The sequence below is a fragment of the Trichosurus vulpecula genome, chromosome 4 (genome assembly GCF_011100635.1).
Source record: "Trichosurus vulpecula isolate mTriVul1 chromosome 4, mTriVul1.pri, whole genome shotgun sequence".
In the NCBI taxonomy this organism is placed as follows: domain Eukaryota; kingdom Metazoa; phylum Chordata; class Mammalia; order Diprotodontia; family Phalangeridae; genus Trichosurus; species Trichosurus vulpecula.
The window spans coordinates 291,889,575-291,910,042 of record NC_050576.1 but is presented as its reverse complement, the minus strand read 5'-3'; the positions used below and the strand labels follow the sequence as shown (position 1 = coordinate 291,910,042).

The window sequence follows — 20,468 nt, the reverse complement described above, 5'->3', positions numbered from 1 at the left end:
TTTTAAAAATAAGTTTATGAGATGTCTTTTTGGGGGTGACATGTTGGTAGTGGAAAGAGTTCTGGGCTTAAAGAGTCCAAGAATTGGTTTCATATCCTTCTACTGACACTTACCTGTTGTGTGACCATAGGCAGGTCCTTTAACCTCTATATGCTTCAAGTTACCTCCTAGGTGACTTATCTATGCAGTAAGTTGTAGATCAGTTTCATCCTGGACCAGTGGAAAGAGTTCCCATATAGTAGGGGTTCTCAACCTTTTTTATGTGATGAGTTTCTTTTGGACCTATGGACCCCATCATATAATAATGTTCTTAAATGCATAAAATAAAATACATAGGATTAACAAGGAAATCAATTATATTTAAAAACAGTTATTAAAAATTCAATAAGTTTATGGAGCTCAAGTCATGAACCCTTGCTATATGGGGACTTCTCTATCATAAAATATCACAGATGCCTGTATATTTGTGTTAATAATTTCCTAGTTATTTGTTCTGACCTCATCACTCAACTTTCTCAAGAATTATGAACACTCTTTTTAAATTCTAACTTTATTGCTATCTTTTAAAAACATGAACATTTCCCAACATTTCCTTCTATCCACCCCCTCCAAGAGAGCCATCCCTTATGACAAAGAATATAGAAGAGGAAAAAACAATTCAGCAAAACAAACCAACATATCAAACAAGTATGGCATCACATGTAATATTCCTTACCCATAGTTCCCCATTTCTGCAAAGAAAGGAGGAAGGTGAATTCTTATCTTTTGGGGAGTCAAGCTTGGTCAATACAATTAGGTCTTGATTAAATGTGATTAATGAATCCCATGAAGTGTTTACATGTATTTGAATTTAAACTACTCTAAGTTAAAACTATGTAAAATATGGTAATTGGTTTTAGCCCAATGAAAATATGCAGAGTAAATTAGAATAATGAGACCACTTCACTGGATTCATTAATCAAACTAATCAGGACCTAACATTATACTTTCCAGCACTTGGTTTCTTTTTTTTCAGTATTGCTACTGGGCTGTGTATTTTCATTGTTTTAGCCATTCTGTATAGTATTTTGTTCATTCTGCTTAATCTATGTTGTATCAGTTCATATGTCTTTCCATACGTATTGGTATTCTTTGCATTCATTGTTTCTTAATAGCAGAATAATAATCCATTATATTCATGTACTACAATTTGTTTAGGCATTCCCTAATCTATAGGCATCTATTTTATTTCCAGTTCTTTGTCACTACAGAAAACTATTTCTAAATATTTTGGTGCATAATTGTCTTCATTGTGGTTTGTACCTAAGAGTGGAATATCTAGGTCAAAGGGTTTAAAAATTCTGGTTACTCTCTTAAAATAATTGCAAATTGCTTTTCATAATGGATAGACCAATACATAGCTCTAACAAAGTATACCAGTGTGCCTATCTTTTCATATCCACTCCAACATCCACTATTTTCAGCTTAATCAGTTTTCTGGTTGTGAGGCAAAATGACAGTTGTTTCAATATACATACTTCTTATTAATGATTTGGAGAAATTTTCATGTACTTGTTAAAAGCCTGTAATTCTTTTAAGAACAAATTGTTCATATCTGTAGACCCTTTAGCCATTGGGGAATGGTGAGAGCTAGTCCAGGGATGAAGTGATCTTCCAAGGTAAAAGGGTTTCTAAAGCATGGTAGAAGAAGTCCTGTGGAGAATCAGGAATAGAGTCTGGAGAGGGATGAAGTAGGGATGGAACATTGTCCTATAGCCATAGCTCATTTTATTACACTTCCCTTTATTGTACTTCACAGATATTGTGCTTTTTACATGATTGAAGGTTTGTGGCAACCCTCTATCAAGCAAGTCTATCAGCATCATTTTTCCGATGTCATATGTTCACATCATGTCTCTGTTTCACATTTTGGTAATTTTCACAATATTTTAAAATTTCTTATCATTATTATATCTGTTAGAGGTGAATAAACAAAAAATTTAAATAGCTAATAAAGAGATCCCACAAAATTCCTCCTATCAAATAGGTATGGTATTGATACATATGTCAGGAAGCATCAAAACAGAAAAAGAAAACTATAGATAGAACAACATTCTTAATGAATATAGATTAAAAACATTGAAATAAAATATTAACAAAGAGACTAAAACAACATATCACAAAGTTTATACACTAATTACCCACTTGTATTTCTACCAGGAATTCAGGGATTATTTCACATGAAGAATACTTTGAGTTTAATTAACATATTAATTAAAAAATTTAAATCATACAACTATGTCAAAATACAACATTCATTCTTTTTAAAACACTAGAATTCCACAAATTTAACAAATGTTTATTTAGAACCTTAAGTTTAACCATAGAAACAAATGAAATAATATTGGTAAGGTATTTAGCACAGTGTCTGGCACATGACAGATGCCAAATAAATGGGCTTTTCCCCCTTTTGCCTCCCCCACAGGTAGGAAATATGCTATGGCTAAAGGTGTCAAACATACCACCACAAGTGTTGCCCAAATCAGATAAAAAATGTAATTGGAAAACATTTAACAGAATAAAATTCAATAGAACATAAATAATGTTAATATGTGGTTTTTGAAGTCAAAGTGCAGCCCACTAGGATCTTTATGTGCAATTTAATGATCCCATTTCTATTTTAATTTGACACCACTGCTCACGGATGATGATCTAGAAAACTCAGATGATGTGATCAAACAATTGGAAGGAGAATAAAGAGAAAGCACTGTCACAAAAACCCAGAAAGGTGAGAATATCTAAGAAGAGAGGATGGTTAACAGTTCTGAAACCTAAAATGGATCAAGAAGGAAGATGATTAAGAAAAGGCTATTAGATTTGTCAAATAATAGGTCATTTATAACTGGAAAGAACAGTTCCATTTGAGTAAGGATGTCAGCATGGGTTGACAGATTAATGAGAGAGGAGAGTGTAGACATATTCCTAGGAGTTTGGCTATGACAAGGATAGTTTCAGGGCCTGGCTGTGTATACTGAGAGTTTTCAAGGAAGGGGAAAACCTGAGCCTGTGTTTGTAGGCACATCACATGAGTCCTTCAGGTTTTCTTTTCTTTCATTCTTTAATTTCCTTCAGGTCTTCTTTTCCCCTTCTATTCTACTTCACTTGGTGGTCTCATCAGCTTCCATGGATTAAATTACCATCTCTATGTTGATGACCCTCAATCTGCCTTTCCTCCCCAATCTCTCTGCTAAACTCCATCCTTGCTTTTTAAACTGCCTTTCAGACATTTCAGACTGGATTGCAGTAGACATCTTGAACTCAGTATGTCCAAAACAGAACTTATTATCTTTCCCTAAATTCTCCCCTCCTCTTATCTTCCCTATAAATTTAAAGGGTAATACCATCCCTCCAGTCCCTCAGGCTTGCCAACCTGGGAATCATCCAGGCTTCCTCATCTCTCTCTCCCTCTCTCTCTCTCTCTCTCTCTCTCTCTCTCTCACACACACACACACACACACCCACACACACACACCCACACACACACACACACACACACACACACCATACACAAGCTATTGCCAAGGCCTACAATTTTCACCTGCGCAACAATTCTCAAATATCTCCCCTTCTATTCTCTGACACTGCCACCACTTTAATGCAAGCCCTTATTACCACATACCTTGACTGTTGCAATAGCCTTCTAATGGGTCTCCCTGCTCTAGACCTTCCTTCATTCATCCACTAAAGAGATCTGACTAAAGCTAGGTCTGATCATGTCACCCTCACCCTCCATACTCAATAAACTTCCATGTCTTTCTATTGCTGCCAGGAACAAATACAAATTCTCTTTTTGGCATTCAAAGTCCTTCATCACCTAGCCACTTCCTGTCTTTCCAGCCTTCTTATACCTTGCTCCCCAACACATACACTTCAATTCATTTACAATTGGCCTCTTGGCTGTTCCATGAACAAAACACCCCATCTATAAATCACCAACAAAACCCAGCAGGAAGCAATAGAAGGAGAAATTCCATTTAAAATAACTGCAGACAATATAAAATTCTAAACTACCTGCCTATGTAGACATAAAAGGTTATATCATAAGCAAATTAGGAGAGCTTAGAAAATTTTACCTATCAGATCTATAATTAAAGAAAATATTATGACCAAACAAGAGGTAGAGAATATCATGGAAAATGAAAGTGAAAATTTTAATTACCTGAAACCAAAAAGCATTTGTGCAAACAACACTAATGAAGTCAAAATTAGGAGGAAAGCAGGAAACTGGGGGAGGAGAGAATTTTACAGCAAGTTTCTCTGGTAAAAACCTCATTTCTCAAATATATAGGTAACTGAGCCAAATTTTAAAAAATAAGAGCCATTCCCTAATTGATAAATTATCAAAATATATAAATAGACAGTTTTCAGAGGAAGATATTAAAGCTATCAGTAGTCCCATGGAAAAAGTGAATCACTATTGATTAGAGAAATGCCTCATACCTATCAGATTGGCTAACATGACAGAAAAGGAAAATGACAAATGCTAGAGGAAATAGATGTGGGGGACCCAGGACACTAATGCACAGTTTGTGGAGTTGTGAAGTGGGCTCAACCATTCTGGAGAACAATTTAGAACTATAACCAAAGGGCTATAAAACTGTGCATACCCTTTGACCCAGAAATACCACTACTAGGTCTGTACCTCAAAGAGTTCAAAGAAAAAAGGAAAAGGACCTATATGTACAAAGCTATTTATAGCAGCTCTTTTTTGTAGAAGCAAAGATTACCCAATACATAGCTAGTATGTAGTAAATTTAGGGCAAAAATATTGACAATAAATGTCCAAAGAAATACAAAAGGTGGAACAAATGGAATAATTTTTGTAACTGCCTTGTTGAAATATTATATATGTATGTGTATACATACTTTGTATGGTTTTTTAAACTGTTACAGAAGTTTACTATACAATTTTCTCTCTTTTTATTTTGAGATGTTTGTATTTGTTGATGGTAAGTTCATTCCTCTCTTGGATTCTCTCCAGACTTCACTTTCTCACCCTGGAAGAAGTGACTTCCTCCTCCATCAGCTGGCAAGTTCCCTCCCAGAACTTTCATTTGAGGAAGTGGTCAAGCCAGGCATGTTCAGACTTCTCTCAGTTCTGTTCTTGAGGACTTCACATTGCCCCAGTGGGTACCTCTCCCCACCTCTGTCCCCACTTTCCAGTCCTTTTTTTCTCCCATTAGAAAGTAGGTTCTTTGATTGCAGGGTTGGTCTTTCTGTATATATTTGTACTCTCACTGCTTAGCACAGTATGTGCAGGGCACATACTAAGCACTAAATGAATGCTTTAATCTACCTTTTATCTATCTAAAAAAGAAAAAAAGAATAAATGTTTATAGTTCTACCTCTCCACCAAGATTTTTACTAAAGCAGAATTTTGGCATTTTATGGCAGCCTCTTTTCTCATCCAGATAACTTTGTAGGAAATCAATCTGGAAAGAACTTTAGAAATCATCTAGTATCTCTTCCTAATTTTACAGATGAAGAAACCAAGGCCTCAAACTTTAAGTATTTTGGTCTAGATCAACACTAGTAATGAGTAGGAAAGCTCTGTTTCCAAATCTAGTGTTCTTTTTACTACACTGTGAGAAATTGAAAACTTGATGTCCCCTTTTATTTATATTATTTTTAAAAGGTTTAGTCAAATTATTATATATTAATAAGCAATCCACTAGCTATTGGTTGACCCCCTCATTATGTGACTTTGAATTTCCTTAAGCCTGTAACTCATATTTGTGAATTTGCTGGCCTTGGGGGAGAGATGAGTCAACTTGGTCACAGGATATTTGCCCACCAAAAGATTTTCCAGAAGGTATTTATGGAAAGGTTATGAAAATCCCCCCTCTAAGTCAAGCCAAGCATAGCTCACCCTCCATCTCTGTGGCAGACTAATTAAGATAATTAAGACTAATTAAGATTAAGATAATTAAGAATTATCTTAATCATGGGACTATTTCTTGGTACTGTTATCCTTTCACCTGTATAAAAAAGCTGTTCTGACCTTCCGATGCAGCCTTGGCTTCTAAAAAGCATTGGATCCCTTTCATTGGTAATTGCTAGCCTTGCCAATAAATCGAACATGCTTGGAACTTTGTGCCTCAGTTTTCTTTATCACAGATTTTATTGGGACACCTGCATTGCCTCTATTCAAGCCTTCATTAACATTTTGGAAAGAGCACCTTGAACAGTTCCTGTACCACTGAGTGCTTGATAAATGCAAAAACAACAAAGCTGGTTCATATTGTCCACGTGAGAGACTTGATTGCCAAGGTAGCCCTTCTGTTTTGAACAGTCATTGATGGCATTCTTTATCTGTCTTAGTTTTTACCTATCCCTTAGTCATTGAGTGGGTGTTGCCTCAGAGAAACTGAGGCCTGGAAAAGACCTTAATTTAGAAAGGCCAAGGGCATTCACTGCACCTCTGCCTTACTTAAATCCAATTCACTTGCAAGAGTTCAACTTTGTGATGACATTGGTCCTCTTCGAGAATGAAGGATAAAAAACAAAAACTCTTATGATTACTCTCCTCATTGCTACTTATATGTGTTTCTTATTACCATCTTATCCTACATTTCTAAAAAGATACACCATTTATCTATGATTCTATGCTTTCTCATTCCTGTTTTGTTTTTTATTTACAAGGTTTCCAAAACTCACTATTTTATTAATTGGGATTTGTTTTGTTCTGGTCCTTCTTTCACTCATTTTATAGAATCTAAATTAATAACTTACTTTCAATTTGGTATATTCTCATTGATTTGTATTATTATTAAAAAGTTGGCACTATGTAATTGCAAAGAAAATCAAAAGCAAATGTTGACAAATTATAAAGAATAATATCTCCCACACCCCCCCTTTGTAGAGATAGGAAGTCCATAAGTGTTTTACATTGCACATATTTTCAGACTTTTTCAATGTAACAATAATTTTTGCTGATTTTCTCTTCTTTTTCTTTTTAAAAAGTACTCTTTATTATGTGGGATGGCTTCCTTGGAAGGGAAGAAGATACAGTAGGTAAAGTTATCAAGATGTGAAAAAACCAAAAAGCATTTAAAAAAAAATTATCACTATGAATAGTAAATGGAGAAAACATCCATGTGACTGAAAATATCCATATATTGCAGATCTCTCCACAACAAGCACTATATGTTTGGTTCTCTTGGTGTTTATTCACTTCATTCATCGCAGGACCTGTAATTTTGCCTCTATGCAAATGCTTATATGAGTGAAGATTACATGATGCCTTGCCCCTCCCCCCAATTTCTAATGTTTTATTTCTAGGTCAATGAGCCTTTTGATGCTGCTTTCTACCCATATTTTTGCTTCTTTCCACCTTTGGTTTTACAGTTGTCAATATTCCTAAAATTTGTATAATTCTGAAACCTTCATATTCCATCATTTTGACTCTGGAAGCCCAAGAAAGAAAGAGTGGCCCGGGAAAGAGCAAAAAAATGTCACTTAAATGTATCCAATGGACCACAGTAAAAAATAAATGGCTGCACAAGATAATTATGTGTGCTCTTCCTCACACCAATTAACTTTCACCCACAACTGGTTCATCTTGGTTTCTTTGGGTTTTGTCTTTCTCAGAAGGAAACAGTACAAACAATGTCAGTTTCCTGCTGACATTTGAAATTCTCACATCATAGTAATTTACAGTTTTCTCTGACCTGCCAAGCTTGCAGCTCTTCCTGGTTTTCACTTTTTTCCTTTCCATGCACCCTTCCTGCTGAGCTTCGGGGACAGGGAGTGTGTATGTGTGTGTGTGTGTGTGTGTGTGTGTGTGTGTGTGTGTTTTGGGGTGGAGGTGGAGACTCAAGGGGTGCACCTGATCTCCTTGCTAGAGGTGTGAGTGATGTTAGTGTCAATGACAGCTTTGCAGCTCCCAAATGCTCCTCCTTCCCAAACGGTGCTGTCCTCCAGTCACTGCTGTCAGGAGGTCAGGAAACAGTGGACACTCCTGAAGTATAGCTAGTAGGAAAGAAACAGTTTTACTGCGGACTGAAGAGGCTAAATTAGGCTAAAGGAAAAGACGCAGCGGGACAGGAGGGAGATGCTGAGAGTGGAAACTACCTACATACAGTTTTACCCGGTTGCTGCTTGCTGCCTTCCCATAGCCCTAAACTGAACTGCCCTACGCGGGTCGCTGTCCACAGTGGGAGGTGCTGAAAGCAAAGGAAGGGAGAGTAGGGGGCGAGGCGGACATCTTCTTCCTCCCCCCTCCTCCCTTCGCTGTTCCTCCAATCCTCCCCTCCTCCCGCAGCCATTTTACACCGGCGAAGGGGGGCGGGGGAAGGGGAGAGGGACGGGAGATCTGGGCGGAGAGAGCCGGCACTGCCTCGGGGAAGGAGGGGATGAGAGTTGGGGGGAGCAAAGGGAGGAGGAGGAAGAGGAGGCGGCGGCGGCTACAGAGGAGGCAGTGCTGGGCCCCTCAATAGGGCTCACAGGAGCCACCATCATGGTGAAGAGGAAAAGCTCCGAGGGCCAGGAGCAGGACAGCGGCCGAGGCATACCCCTCCCCATCCAGACCTTTCTATGGAGGCAAACCAGGTGAGGGGCAAAGAAACACGCTGCACTGCGCGGTCCTAGGAATACTTCCTCCCCGCTCCCCCCTCCCCCCATCCCCGGTTCCCTAGGCCACTGGAGATGCTCTGGATGGGGCCGGATGCTCTGCTGCTGTTGCTGCAGCACCACTGCGTGCAACTTCCCCTCTGGGAAGGAAAAAAGCAAACCTTTGGAATCCTTTTTTTGTTTTGTTTTAATGAAGTTTGATGACATACAGGCAGGAAGCTATCAAATATATGGATATGGATATATGCATTATATATGTGTGTGTATACATAAACATACATATATACACACATATATATTATTTGGAGATAGAGGAAGATCACTGGAAAGGGAAGAGGGGGAGAAGGAACAAGGAAGATAAACGTGCTTATACGTACTGATTTTTCCTCCGCCTCCTGCTGTAATTTTAGACCAGTGACCTGTTGTTTGTCCAGTTTCACATATTGAGAGAGTGCCCGTTATGACCACTTGTTACCATTTTTGCTTTTACTTAGACATGATTGTCATCTTCCTGGTTAAAGCCCTTGAGAAAGCTTTTCAGCCAAAGATTGGCTTTTTTTTTCTTGGAAAGGCCCAAACCCTTTCCCAATAAGCAACCTCTAAAATATATATCTGCCAGACGTAAAAATGGATTCTGAAAATTGTGACTTTCAGTTCAACTCTAAGTCTAAGAAGGTGTAATCATTTTCAGTTTTCAACAATATTGGTGGCAAATTTGAAGTACATCAAGTAGATAACCATTTCTGATATAAATCTCACTCTTACCTTTAGGTTAACACTGAACACAAGACCCTTGAATATAGAATTACTCTATAAAAACAATGACTGTAGCTGATACTAAATGCTTGTTCATTACTGTTCTTAAACATGACATTTGAGTTTTATGATCCTATGCTTTTAACATTGTTAGCTGTGAAAGTAAAAAGGATATTTAATGATTATATATAAATACATTTAATATTTTGCTTTGCTTGTTATTGCTTCAATTTTTAAAAATTTGTTAATTTTTCAGTGCCTTTTTGAGGCCCAAACTGGGAAAGCAATATGAAGCCTCCTGTGTGGTATGTGATTTTCACTTTTTAACTGGCAAATCCATCATAGTCACTGTGATAAATAGAAGAAAAACATATGATTAATTTCAGCAGTAGTTGTATATGAGGTACATATATGAAATACTCGAAGCAAAATAATATGAACTTGTGGGTTTTTATATATGAATCATCAAATTTATGTGACAAGTTGAAAATATAAAAATACAAAGCATCAGAAAAGAATGTTAATAATTAAAAGGTAGTCTTCAGGTTGTTGTCAGAAGTTTTTATCTAGCCTACTTGGTCCAATAAATTCTACAACATGATAACTTATGTAAACTAAGTTGGTGAACTTATTTGACTACTAGCAGATGATGTCAGTATATCCTCCAACAAACAGTTATACTACTGTGTAGCTCTTTTATATATGGGAGAGTGCATATTTTCCAGGGAATTGATAATGCTTCATTTCCATAATCACATTTGTCCTCCCAAACTCCTCATAATAAAAAATTAGTCAGGCGTTATTCATCCCACTTTACAGACTGAAAAAAAAAATGAGGAACACTGATCACTGAGCAGAATGGTCATGGAGTTCACATAAAACCAGGATAGCTATAAATAGGGATGCCAAGTTGAGATCTTTACATATCTGTTGTCATAGTACATATATGAAAATTTGTCTATTTGAAGATAGGCACACCAAACCTAAATGACACAATGGGCCCTAGCTCAATCAACAAACATCAAAAGTAACTTAAATCTGTTATAGCCATTAGCTTTTGCTTAGGGTAAACAATTTGGAATTTCATCTGCATTTTTTTCAAAATTATCAAAACAAAGTTCTTAAAGACACACTGCTATTTCATAGGTTCATTGATTTATGAATCTGCTTAGCTCAAGTCAGAAGTAATTTGACATTTTAATTACTATAAATTCTCTTACAAGTTCATTGATTCTTCATCTCCATTTGAATGGCCCTAAATAACTCTTTATACTTTAACTGGGCCCATCCATCTACAATTAGTCATACCTATTTGACAAATGTCTTTACATAAAATAAATGGATGCATAAATGTAAAATACACAAACTGAGGTGGGGTTTGTGTATGGAGGGGATGTATATATGGAATGTGTGTATATGTGGAAAAAAAATTCTCAGACTGGAAACAAAACATAAAAAACACATTAGCTGAATATTCTTTAAAATAAAAAAGACTTGATTATCCAGAATTTGTTAACAGGCCATTTTAAATGCTAAACTTTTGTTGTAGGAAGTAGTCTCAAAGATTATTTTAGGTGTGTTCAGCCTTTTAAATCTTTTATACTTTTAAATTCCTAAACCATTTATCCTTTAGTTAATTAGTGCTTCAGATGCTTAGAGGCTGAAGAATTTAAAAGTATTTGGACCTACAACACAAGCAATATCTAAAGGCCTTTATTTAGCTTGTTAAGAGAAAACAAAAGGCCACAACTCTGTTCTCTCTCTTTTTTTTTTCTACAACAGAACCACAGAATCACAGAATAGCTTTGATTACAAGGTCTTTTTATTTTTAAGAAAATCCTTTGTACTCTTGTGAACTGAATCAGTGAATTGGTTCTTTGTAGGGCATTAGCTACTAATTTGGTCTTTTATTTTTGATCCCAATTCTCCCCACCCCCAATCCCAACCTAATCCTATATACATATCTTGTAGCATTACACAGAAATCAGAAAGGAGCAGAAAGAGTTAAATAATATATTCTCATTCTGTAATGCTTACGAAAGCTGCCCTGTTGACATTCCAGAACAGAACATAGAATAACTGAAACCATCAAGACAAAAGCAGCTTAGATTTTGGGGCAGAGTGTCCTACATAAGGAGCAAATACCAGTTCTGACTGTAGAGATACTTGAGAGTCAGTTCAGATGATTCCAGGATTAGATTCAGTAAGGAGAAATCATGTTCAAAATCAAAGCTTCACCAAAGCAGTCAGCATTCATTGATGCCAATTTTGACCATGAGGAATCTTACAACATTTGGTTCCTTTTGCAACCTTCAAACACTCCCCATGGATCACTCAAAAATGTTTGAATGAGCTTATCTCATTTAAGTTACTTAAAGGAAAAAGATCAAACTAGCTTCTTTTCCCAATTGTATAGAAATGAACATCTACACATAAAATGAAGTTCATTCAAACTACGGAAACAGACTTGGAAACTTACAAATTATAGTAGATTAGTTTTGACTTGAATGCAGACGTACAGAGATATAGTAATCACTAAGATGACAACATTGAAAAAATTTTGACCTTGGAATTTTCATCATAGATAGCATGATATAGTAGAAAAGAGCCAGAAAATTTGGGGTTGAAAGACCTGTGGTTTAAATTTCATCTATTACACTAACTATATGACCTTTAGAAAGTCATCTGTAAGATGAAGGCATTGGACTAGATGGTCTCTGAGTCCATTTCCAGCTCTAAAGCTAAAATCCTATATGATCATTGGAGTTAGAGCTCAAAGGAACCTTAGAGACTGTACAGTCCAATCTTCTTATTTGACAGATGAGGAAACTGAGGCTTAGAGCATTTTAATGGCTTACTCAGGGTTACAGATCTATGCTAAGTAAAATTCAAATCCAGGTACTCTGAATCCAAATCTAATGCACTCCCTACTGTACACAGAACTTTCCTCTGAACCTCAGGTTAGGAAGCTATAAATCCAGAAAACAATAATTGCCCTGCCTATATCATAAGGTTACTATGAATATGAAGCACAATAATGTATTTAATGTGCTTTGTAGACTGTGAATTGTTATGCAAATGTAAGTTATTATTTTTATCTTTTAAAAATACCTGTAGAGGAAATGTTTTCCATGACTGCACATGTATAACCAATATCAAATTGCAGGAGAACCTGCAGGGTGGGGTGGGGAGAAGAGGGAGGGAAAGAGAGAATTTGAAACTCAAAAAAATTAATGAATATTAAAAATTGTTTTTACTTGTACTTCAAGGGAAAATAAAACATTAAATTAAAACATTCTTAAATAAAATACATTAGTAGAAGGCATCTTAGACTCTATTCTCCATTGTGTATTAAGATAGTCTAGTCCAATCATTTACGTGCTTTTCCCCATCTTTTAGTCCTTTGAACGAGTTCTGGTAGAAAACAAGCTTCATGGCCTCTCTCCAGCCCTTTCTGAAGCCATCCAGAGCATTTCCCGCTGGGAGTTGGTCCAGGCTGCTCTGCCTCATGTTCTGCACTGCACTGCAACACTGCTCTCCAACAGGAATAAACTGGGTTGGTACTCCACCATGCGCTATTTAGGCCATACCAGTATTACCTACCTATGAGAATCAGGCTAAACCAAAGTGTTCCCAGGGTGGTTTCCAGAAAACTAATGACAACTCATTCTGTAACAACTGCAGCTCCTTATTTTTGTTCTTATAACCAGCACAGTACTCTTGCCTTTGGATTTAGTCCATTCCTCAGTGACTGTGGATTTAGAAGTCCATTTGCTAAAATCCCTGCTATTAACACAATATTTATATCACTTTGGATAACCGTTATATTGTTAGATCAGTGATTTGGATCCAACAGGAACTCTTTCTACCAACCTGTTTTATAAATAATCTCTATCTTAAAATCTTGAGAGTAGCTTGAGGTTATGTAATTTATTTGCCCATGATGTGCAGTTTTAGCTCAAGTCATCTTGACTATAAGTCCAGCACATTATCCACAATGCTGTACTGCTTCTCTGTTTCTTTTTACTTTTCCTTAAAATGAACTATAATCAATGTTGACTATACCTTTTTTATATAAAAAAGTTCATTTATTGTATTTGTTTTTAGTTTGTAATCTATATTTTTTCTACTTGAATTTATTAATGAAAATAACCACATGGGTTTCATAGGGCAATCCATGGAACCACATATTGTTATCCCTATTAATTTATTAATAGGCACACTTGCAAAAGGAATTTCTCAGCAGAATATACTTGATATATGCCTTTCTATGCATTCCTTCAGGTAATCATCAGTGTATTTGTATTCCCAAGAGGTAGCAACACTGAAAGATTTCATATTTAATGGCCACCAATATAAATCACCTGGTGGGGGAATCTGGTAGTACTCTTTGCTGCCCAAGTGACAGTTCCCAGAACCAGCAAATCTTTGAACTGAACTAGTTCTACTGCCACATGGAGAAACACTCAGAACTGAAATCTAATAATTTTAAACTGACCTCTAATTAGCTGACATCTAGGAAATATTTAATTACCTTTGAAAATTCACTAAAGTAAAATGGAAAAAGATACCTCCAAAGTTCAATGTCTATTTGATTCTTGTAGATAATTAAAAATGAAATTGTATTTTAATGGCATAGCACCATAGTTTACCTTATACTTGAAGGAATTTTGAAAAAGAGATTACAATTATTACCCACTTTGAGCAGATTTCATATCTGAAGTTGAAAGGTTAATTCGGATAAATTATGGAGTGACTATTCATGTTACAGAAGATTTTACCATAGTAGTTGTTTAAATATTGAGGCCCTTTTTTATATCTTCTGAAAGAAAATATATTAATACAAATACTGTAATACTGTACCCTACAATTTAGGCTCAAAATATGTCAGAAACAATTTTATTTCATTGACATTAATCTATTTCCAAGCCATTGAGAGAGAGAGAGAATGTCCAAACTAACATCCTTCTCTCCCACCACACTCCAATCCTTTAAGATGACTCTCTGCCTTAAAAAGATTTCAGAAAACATTTATAGAAACCCTAAAGAAAGAAAAGATATGTTAAAATGCAATACGAGCTAACATTATAGAATTAGGCAGTAACCAAACCACTACCCCATTCCTCCTAGACCATCTCCCTCACCCCTGGGGTTACACAAAGGGACTTCCTCTCTTACATTAAAATCTTAATTCTTTCCCTATGGAGATGTGTGAGTGTTAGTTAGCTCACTAATTATTTCTGGCAGACCAGTAAAGGAGACTGAACTTAGATGAGTCATGCATCCAGATTGTTTCAGGGGTGGGGGAGGAAATAACATAAACCAGACTAGAGCTATTTTTTGTTAAAAAGTTTGTTACCATCCTTAATCCATTTCCCTAAGAAAAGCCTTATTTTCAAAGGGGCTTTTCCAAGGATTTTGAAAGGACTTTAGAGAAAAACATTATTAACATTTTCAATTTTACTAAAAAGGTTTGTAATATGTTTCTATTACCTACATGAATTTTAAAAAAAAAGCAAAAGAAAACCTTTTAAGGTAGGGATTTTTAACCTTTTTGTGTCATGGACCCCTTTGGCATCCCATATGGATCTCTCCTCAGAATAATGTTTTTAAATGCATAAAATAAAATACATGTGTTTACAAAGGAGATGAATTATATTGAAATATACTTATCAACATATGTTTTAAAAAACAAAACAGGTTCACGGACCTTGGGCTAAGAACCACTGCTTTATAGTATTATCGTTCACCATAGCTTTTGGTAGCTTTTATGCCTTTAAAACCAATAAACCCTTAACAAGTTGTTACATTGCATCCACTTAACTTCTATTATTACTACCCATAGAAAGGAGGGGAAGCTATACCATGGAGTGCATCCCTTATCACCTAGTAAACTAGCAGCAAAAGTCTCACAGCCCCTACATTTGGAACTGATTGCTTAGTACACTCTAATCTTGCTCAAAAGATGTCACTGGCAAATATTTTTGATTCAGGTCACCAGGATAAACTAGGTGTTGCAGAAACTAAGCTACTTCACACCCTGCACTGGATGCTACTTGAGGCCCCCCAGGATTGCAACAATGATCGTTTTGGGGGAGGTGACAGAGGCTCCAGCTGGGGTGGTGGCAGCAGTGCGTTCATCCATCAAGTTGAAAACCAGGGATCTCCAATGCACCCACGGAGAAGCAGCTCCCATGAAGAAGAAGAGAACAGTCGTAGGAAATTCTTCCAGAACTCCATGGCCACTGTAGAACTCTTCGTATTCCTATTTGCTCCTCTGGTTCACCGGATCAAGGTAAGGAGATGTCTAGAGAGAGGAAAAGTCACTTTAACTCACCTTTCCACCTCAGTAAGACCAAGTCCTGGTACAATCATTTTGCAGATCAAAGCATAGGCAGAAAATGTCTTTTAAATTCAAGTGCTATTTGATTGTTGAAAAAAAGTTATAAACTGTTAGAACCAGGGAAAAATGGAATGGGCTATCTCAAGGTGATCAGTTCCCCCATAGTTATAGAGCAGAGTTTGGATGTCAGGAGTAATCGACATGATTGCTTTCATTTAATTTGTTGGACTAGACGGCTGCTTGTGTCCCCTCCAACTCAAAGTCTGTGTGATTCTGTAAATAGGAGAGAGAGAGAGAGAGAGAGAGAGAGAGAGAGAGAGAGAGAGAGAGAGAGATTTAGCCTAGAGGACTAGATTGCTAGTGGTAGAAACCAACTCCTTAATAAGCTCACTTTGGAGGTATTAGGGGACAGGAGGACTTGGAAATTTTTCTACCAAATGAGAAGTCTATACTCACAATGATCTTTATATCTCCATAGCTCCATCAGTGTGTGTCCTATATCTATCTATCTATATCTATATCTATAGTTTTTTTTGGCAGGGCAATTGGGGTTAAGTGACTTGCCCAAGGTCACACAGCTAGTACATGTGTCAAGTGTCTGAGGCTGAATTTGAAATCAGGTGCTCCTGACTCCAGGGCCTGTGCTCTACTCACTGTGCCACCTAGCTACCCCTTGTGTGTCCTATATTCTAACATTATATGTTCTAAGGCCCCTTCCCAATGTAGCATTGTAGGATCAAAGGGCACTTCAAGCACTAATATTCTGTTATTTTGAGTGAGAGAATGAATAAGAAGCCGTCTCTCAAGCTAGTTTTAATCTAACCTATCTACTTGAGAGTCCTCAATTACCTGGATAATGTAAGCCAAAGGGGTTGTGTCAAAGCTATAGTTATGCTAAAAACAAAAAAACTAAAAGAAAAGAAATACCCCACAAAAACTGAGCCTAATAATGACCCCCAAAGAATAATAATAATAATAATATAATAATAAAAGAAAAATAAATATGTAGTCACACCTGTCCTTCAAATTAATTGATAATATAATTAAAATGACTATTGGGAGTATCAATGATAAAGTTGTAGTTATTGAGTCATTTTTCAGTCATAGCCAACTCTTTGTGACCTCTTTGGGAGTTTTCTTGGCAAAGATCTTGGAGTGATTTGCCATTTCCTTCTTGAGTTCACTTTATAGATGAGGAAACCGTAGTAAACAAGATTAAGTGGCTTGACAGGGTCGCATGGCTAGTAAGTATCTGAAGTCAGATTTGAACTCAGGTCCTCCTGACTCCAAGACCAGCGCTCTATCCACTATACCACCTAACTGCCCCCTAATGATAAGTAAGGGGGGTATACATTTTATCATCTTAAGAGAAGAGCATAAAAGATATCATGGCAAGGAAGGTGTTGGCCTCAGATTAAGAGAGACTTTGGTTCAAGTCCTACTTCTGACACATCCCAGCTGTATGACCCTGGATAATTCACACTGTAAACCAAGGGTGCTCTATCTGTTGTTAGAGACAACTTCAGATGCTAACAGACATAATTGTGTGTAGATGCAAATCAAATACCTGATTTTGGGGAGCAGGATTGACAGCCCTCAAAAGAAAACAGAGTTGTAGGTGAGGCTTCATGGAGAAAAGCCTTTTGCAATTAGAACAATTGATGGTGTCCCATAGAACTACTCAAACTTGGAGGTAAGGAAGGGAATGTCAGAAACTCTGAGGGTGATAAAAACGAAGGCCTCCATTGTGATTAGCAGAAAACAGTCAAAACATTTGTTTTCTCCATTTAAATCTCTTGTTCTGTGTCTGCTTAAGTCTTTATTACATAAGACCCATCCACAGATCTTTTGCCTTTATGTGTGTTTTCACCCAAAGGGATTGCTCTCATTGCTTTGTGCCACTCTCTCCCCATGGGACTGAACACTGCTGAAAAGCAACCCCAGCCTTTCCTCTCTCTCAGGTAAAAATTCCTCACGCACAAAAGTCAAGTTTTGTTATGTGGTTGATAAACCTTGGAATTAGGAAGACTTGAGTTCAAATTCTCCAGAGATACTTAATAGTTAAGTAACCTTAGGCAAATCTTTAACTTCCTCATGCCTTGGGTTTTTTATCCCTATAAAATGGGAATAATAATAAGACCTTCTTTAGAGGATGGTAGCTGTGAAGATCAGATTGAACAAGTTACTATCTTTAAAGATCTTTGTGAACCTTAAAGTAGTATAATTGTGATCTTCTTTCATCCCTGAAGCTAATTCGGGGCATTAAAGGTTTCTAACATCCCTAGGCCCAGGATCAGGAGGGTTCATTTTTGCCCTACCCACTCCAGCCCAATCTGGGGAGAAGGCATTTTTAACATCATTTAAAAAATTTTAATAGTATTTTTCCCAATTATATGTAAAGACAATTTTTAGCCTTCATTTTAAAAATTTTTTGAGTTCCAAATGATCTCCCTCCCTCCCTCATCACCCCCTCCCTAAGATAATAAGCAACTTGATTATATCTGGTTATATCTGGTTATTGATTATATTTGTTCAATCATGTAGAACATTTCCGTATTAATCATGTTGTGAAAGAAGAAATAGGCCAAGAGAAAAGAACCACAAAGAAAAAGAAAGAAAGTAAAAATAATATGCTTTCATCTGCATTCAGATTCCATCAGTTCTTTCTCTGGAAGTGGATAGCATTTTTCATCATGAGTCCTTTGGAATTGTATTAAATTATTGTATTTCTGAGAAGAGCTAAGTCATTCATAGTTGATCATCACACAATGTTGCTGTTACTGTATACAATGTTCTCCTGATTCTGCTCCCTTCACTTTGCATCAGTTCATGCAAATCTGTCCAGGTTTTTCTGAAATCCACATGCTCATCATTTCTTTCTTTTTTTAAATATTTTTTATTTACTTATTTAATATTTTTAGTTTTCAGCATTGATTTTCACAAGTTTGAATTACAAATTTTCTCCCCATTTCTACCTCCCCTCCACTCCAAGATGGCGTATATTCTGATTGCCCCATTCCCCAGTCAGCCCTCCCTTCTGTCACTCCACTCCCCCCCCAACCATCCCCTTTTCCCTTACTTTCTTGTAGGGCAAGATAGATTTCTATGCCACATTACCTGTAAATATTATTTCCTAGTTGCATGCAAAAACTTTTTTTTAACATCTGCTTTTAAAACTTTCAGTTTCAAATTCTCTCCCATCTTCCCTCCCCACTCACCATCCCTAAGAAGGTAAGCAATTCAACATAGGCCACATGTGTATCATTATGTAAAACCCTTCCGCAATACTTGTATTGTGAAAGACTAACTATATTTTGCTCCTTCCTATCCTATCCCCCTTTATTCAGTTTTCTTCCTTGACCCTGTCCCTTTTCGAAAGTGTTTGCTTTTGATTATCTCCTCCCCCTATCTTCCCTCCCTTCTATCATCCCCCCTTTTTTATCTTCTTCCTCCTTCTTTCCTGTGGGGTAAGATACCCAATTGAGTGTGTATGTTATTTCCCTCCTCAGGTCAAATCTGATGAGAGTAAGATTCACTCATTCCCCCTCACTTGCCCCCTCTTCCCTTCCAACAGAACTGCTTTTTCTTACCACTTTTATGTGAGATAATTTGCCCCATTCTATATCTCCCTTTCTCCCTCTCTCAATATATTCCTCTCTCATCCATCAATTTGATTTTACTTTTTTAGATATCATCCCTTCTTATTCAACTCACCCTAAGCCCTCTGTCTATATGCATGTATATGTGTATATCTATATATGTGTGTGTGTGTGTGTGTATATATATGTGTGTGTATATATATATATATATATATATATATATGTGTATATATATATATATATATATTCCCTTCAGCTACCCTAATACTGAGATCTCATGAATTATACACATCATCTTTCCATGTAGGAATATAAACAAAACAGTTTAACTTTAGTAAGTCCCTCATGATTTCTCTTTCTTGTTTACCTTTTCATGTTTCTCTTGATTCTTGTGTTTGAAAGTCAGATTTTCTATTCAGCTCTGGTCTTGTCACTGAGAAAGCTTGAAAGTCCTCTATTTTATTGAAAGTCCATATTTTGCCTGGGAGCGTGATGCTCAGTTTTGCTGGGTAGGTGATTCTTGGTTTTAATCCTAGTTCCATTGACCTCTGGAATATCGTATTCCAAGCCCTTTGATCCCTTAATGTAGAAGCTGCTAGATGTTGTGTTATCCTGATTGTGTTTCCACAGTACTCATATTGTTTCTTTCTGGCTGCTTGCAGTATTTTCTCCTTGATCTGGGAGCTCTGGAATTTGGCAGCAGTGTTCCTAGGAGTTTTATTTTTGGGATCTTTTTCAGGAGGCAATTAGTAGATTCTTTCAATTTCTATTTTGCCCTCTGGCTGTAGAATATCAGGGCAGTTCTCCTTGATAATTTCTTGAAAGATGATATCTAGGCTCTTTTTTTGATCATGGCTTTCAGGTAGTCCAATAATTTTTAAATTATCTCTCCTAGATCTATTTTCCAGGTCAGTGGTTTTTCCAATGAGATATTTCACATTGTCTTCCATTTTTTCATTCCTTTGGTTCTGTTTTATAATATCTTGATTTCTCATCAAGTCACTAGCTTCCACTTGCTCCAATCTAATTTTTAAGGTAGTATTTTCTTCAGTGGTCTTTTGGGCCCCTCCTTTTTCATTTGTTTAATTCTGCCTTTCAAGGCATTCTTCTCCTCATTGGCTTTTTGGAGCTCTTCTGCCATTTGAGTTAGTCTATTTTTT

At 36.7% G+C, this 20,468-nt stretch overlaps 1 protein-coding gene across 1 annotated transcript in view; it reads left to right on the top strand.

Moving 5' to 3' along the window:
* Positions 1-9,237: 9,237 nt before the first annotated feature.
* UNC80 (unc-80 homolog, NALCN channel complex subunit) overlaps positions 9,238-20,468 on the top strand; it is a 227,958-nt gene continuing 216,727 nt past the window's right edge. Inside the window, exons 1-4 of the mRNA XM_036755726.1 lie at positions 9,238-9,287; positions 9,623-9,671; positions 12,766-12,922; positions 15,360-15,661. Of these exons, the coding sequence (XP_036611621.1) occupies positions 9,238-9,287; positions 9,623-9,671; positions 12,766-12,922; positions 15,360-15,661 (558 nt within the window). The remainder of the gene's footprint in view (positions 9,288-9,622; positions 9,672-12,765; positions 12,923-15,359; positions 15,662-20,468) is intronic.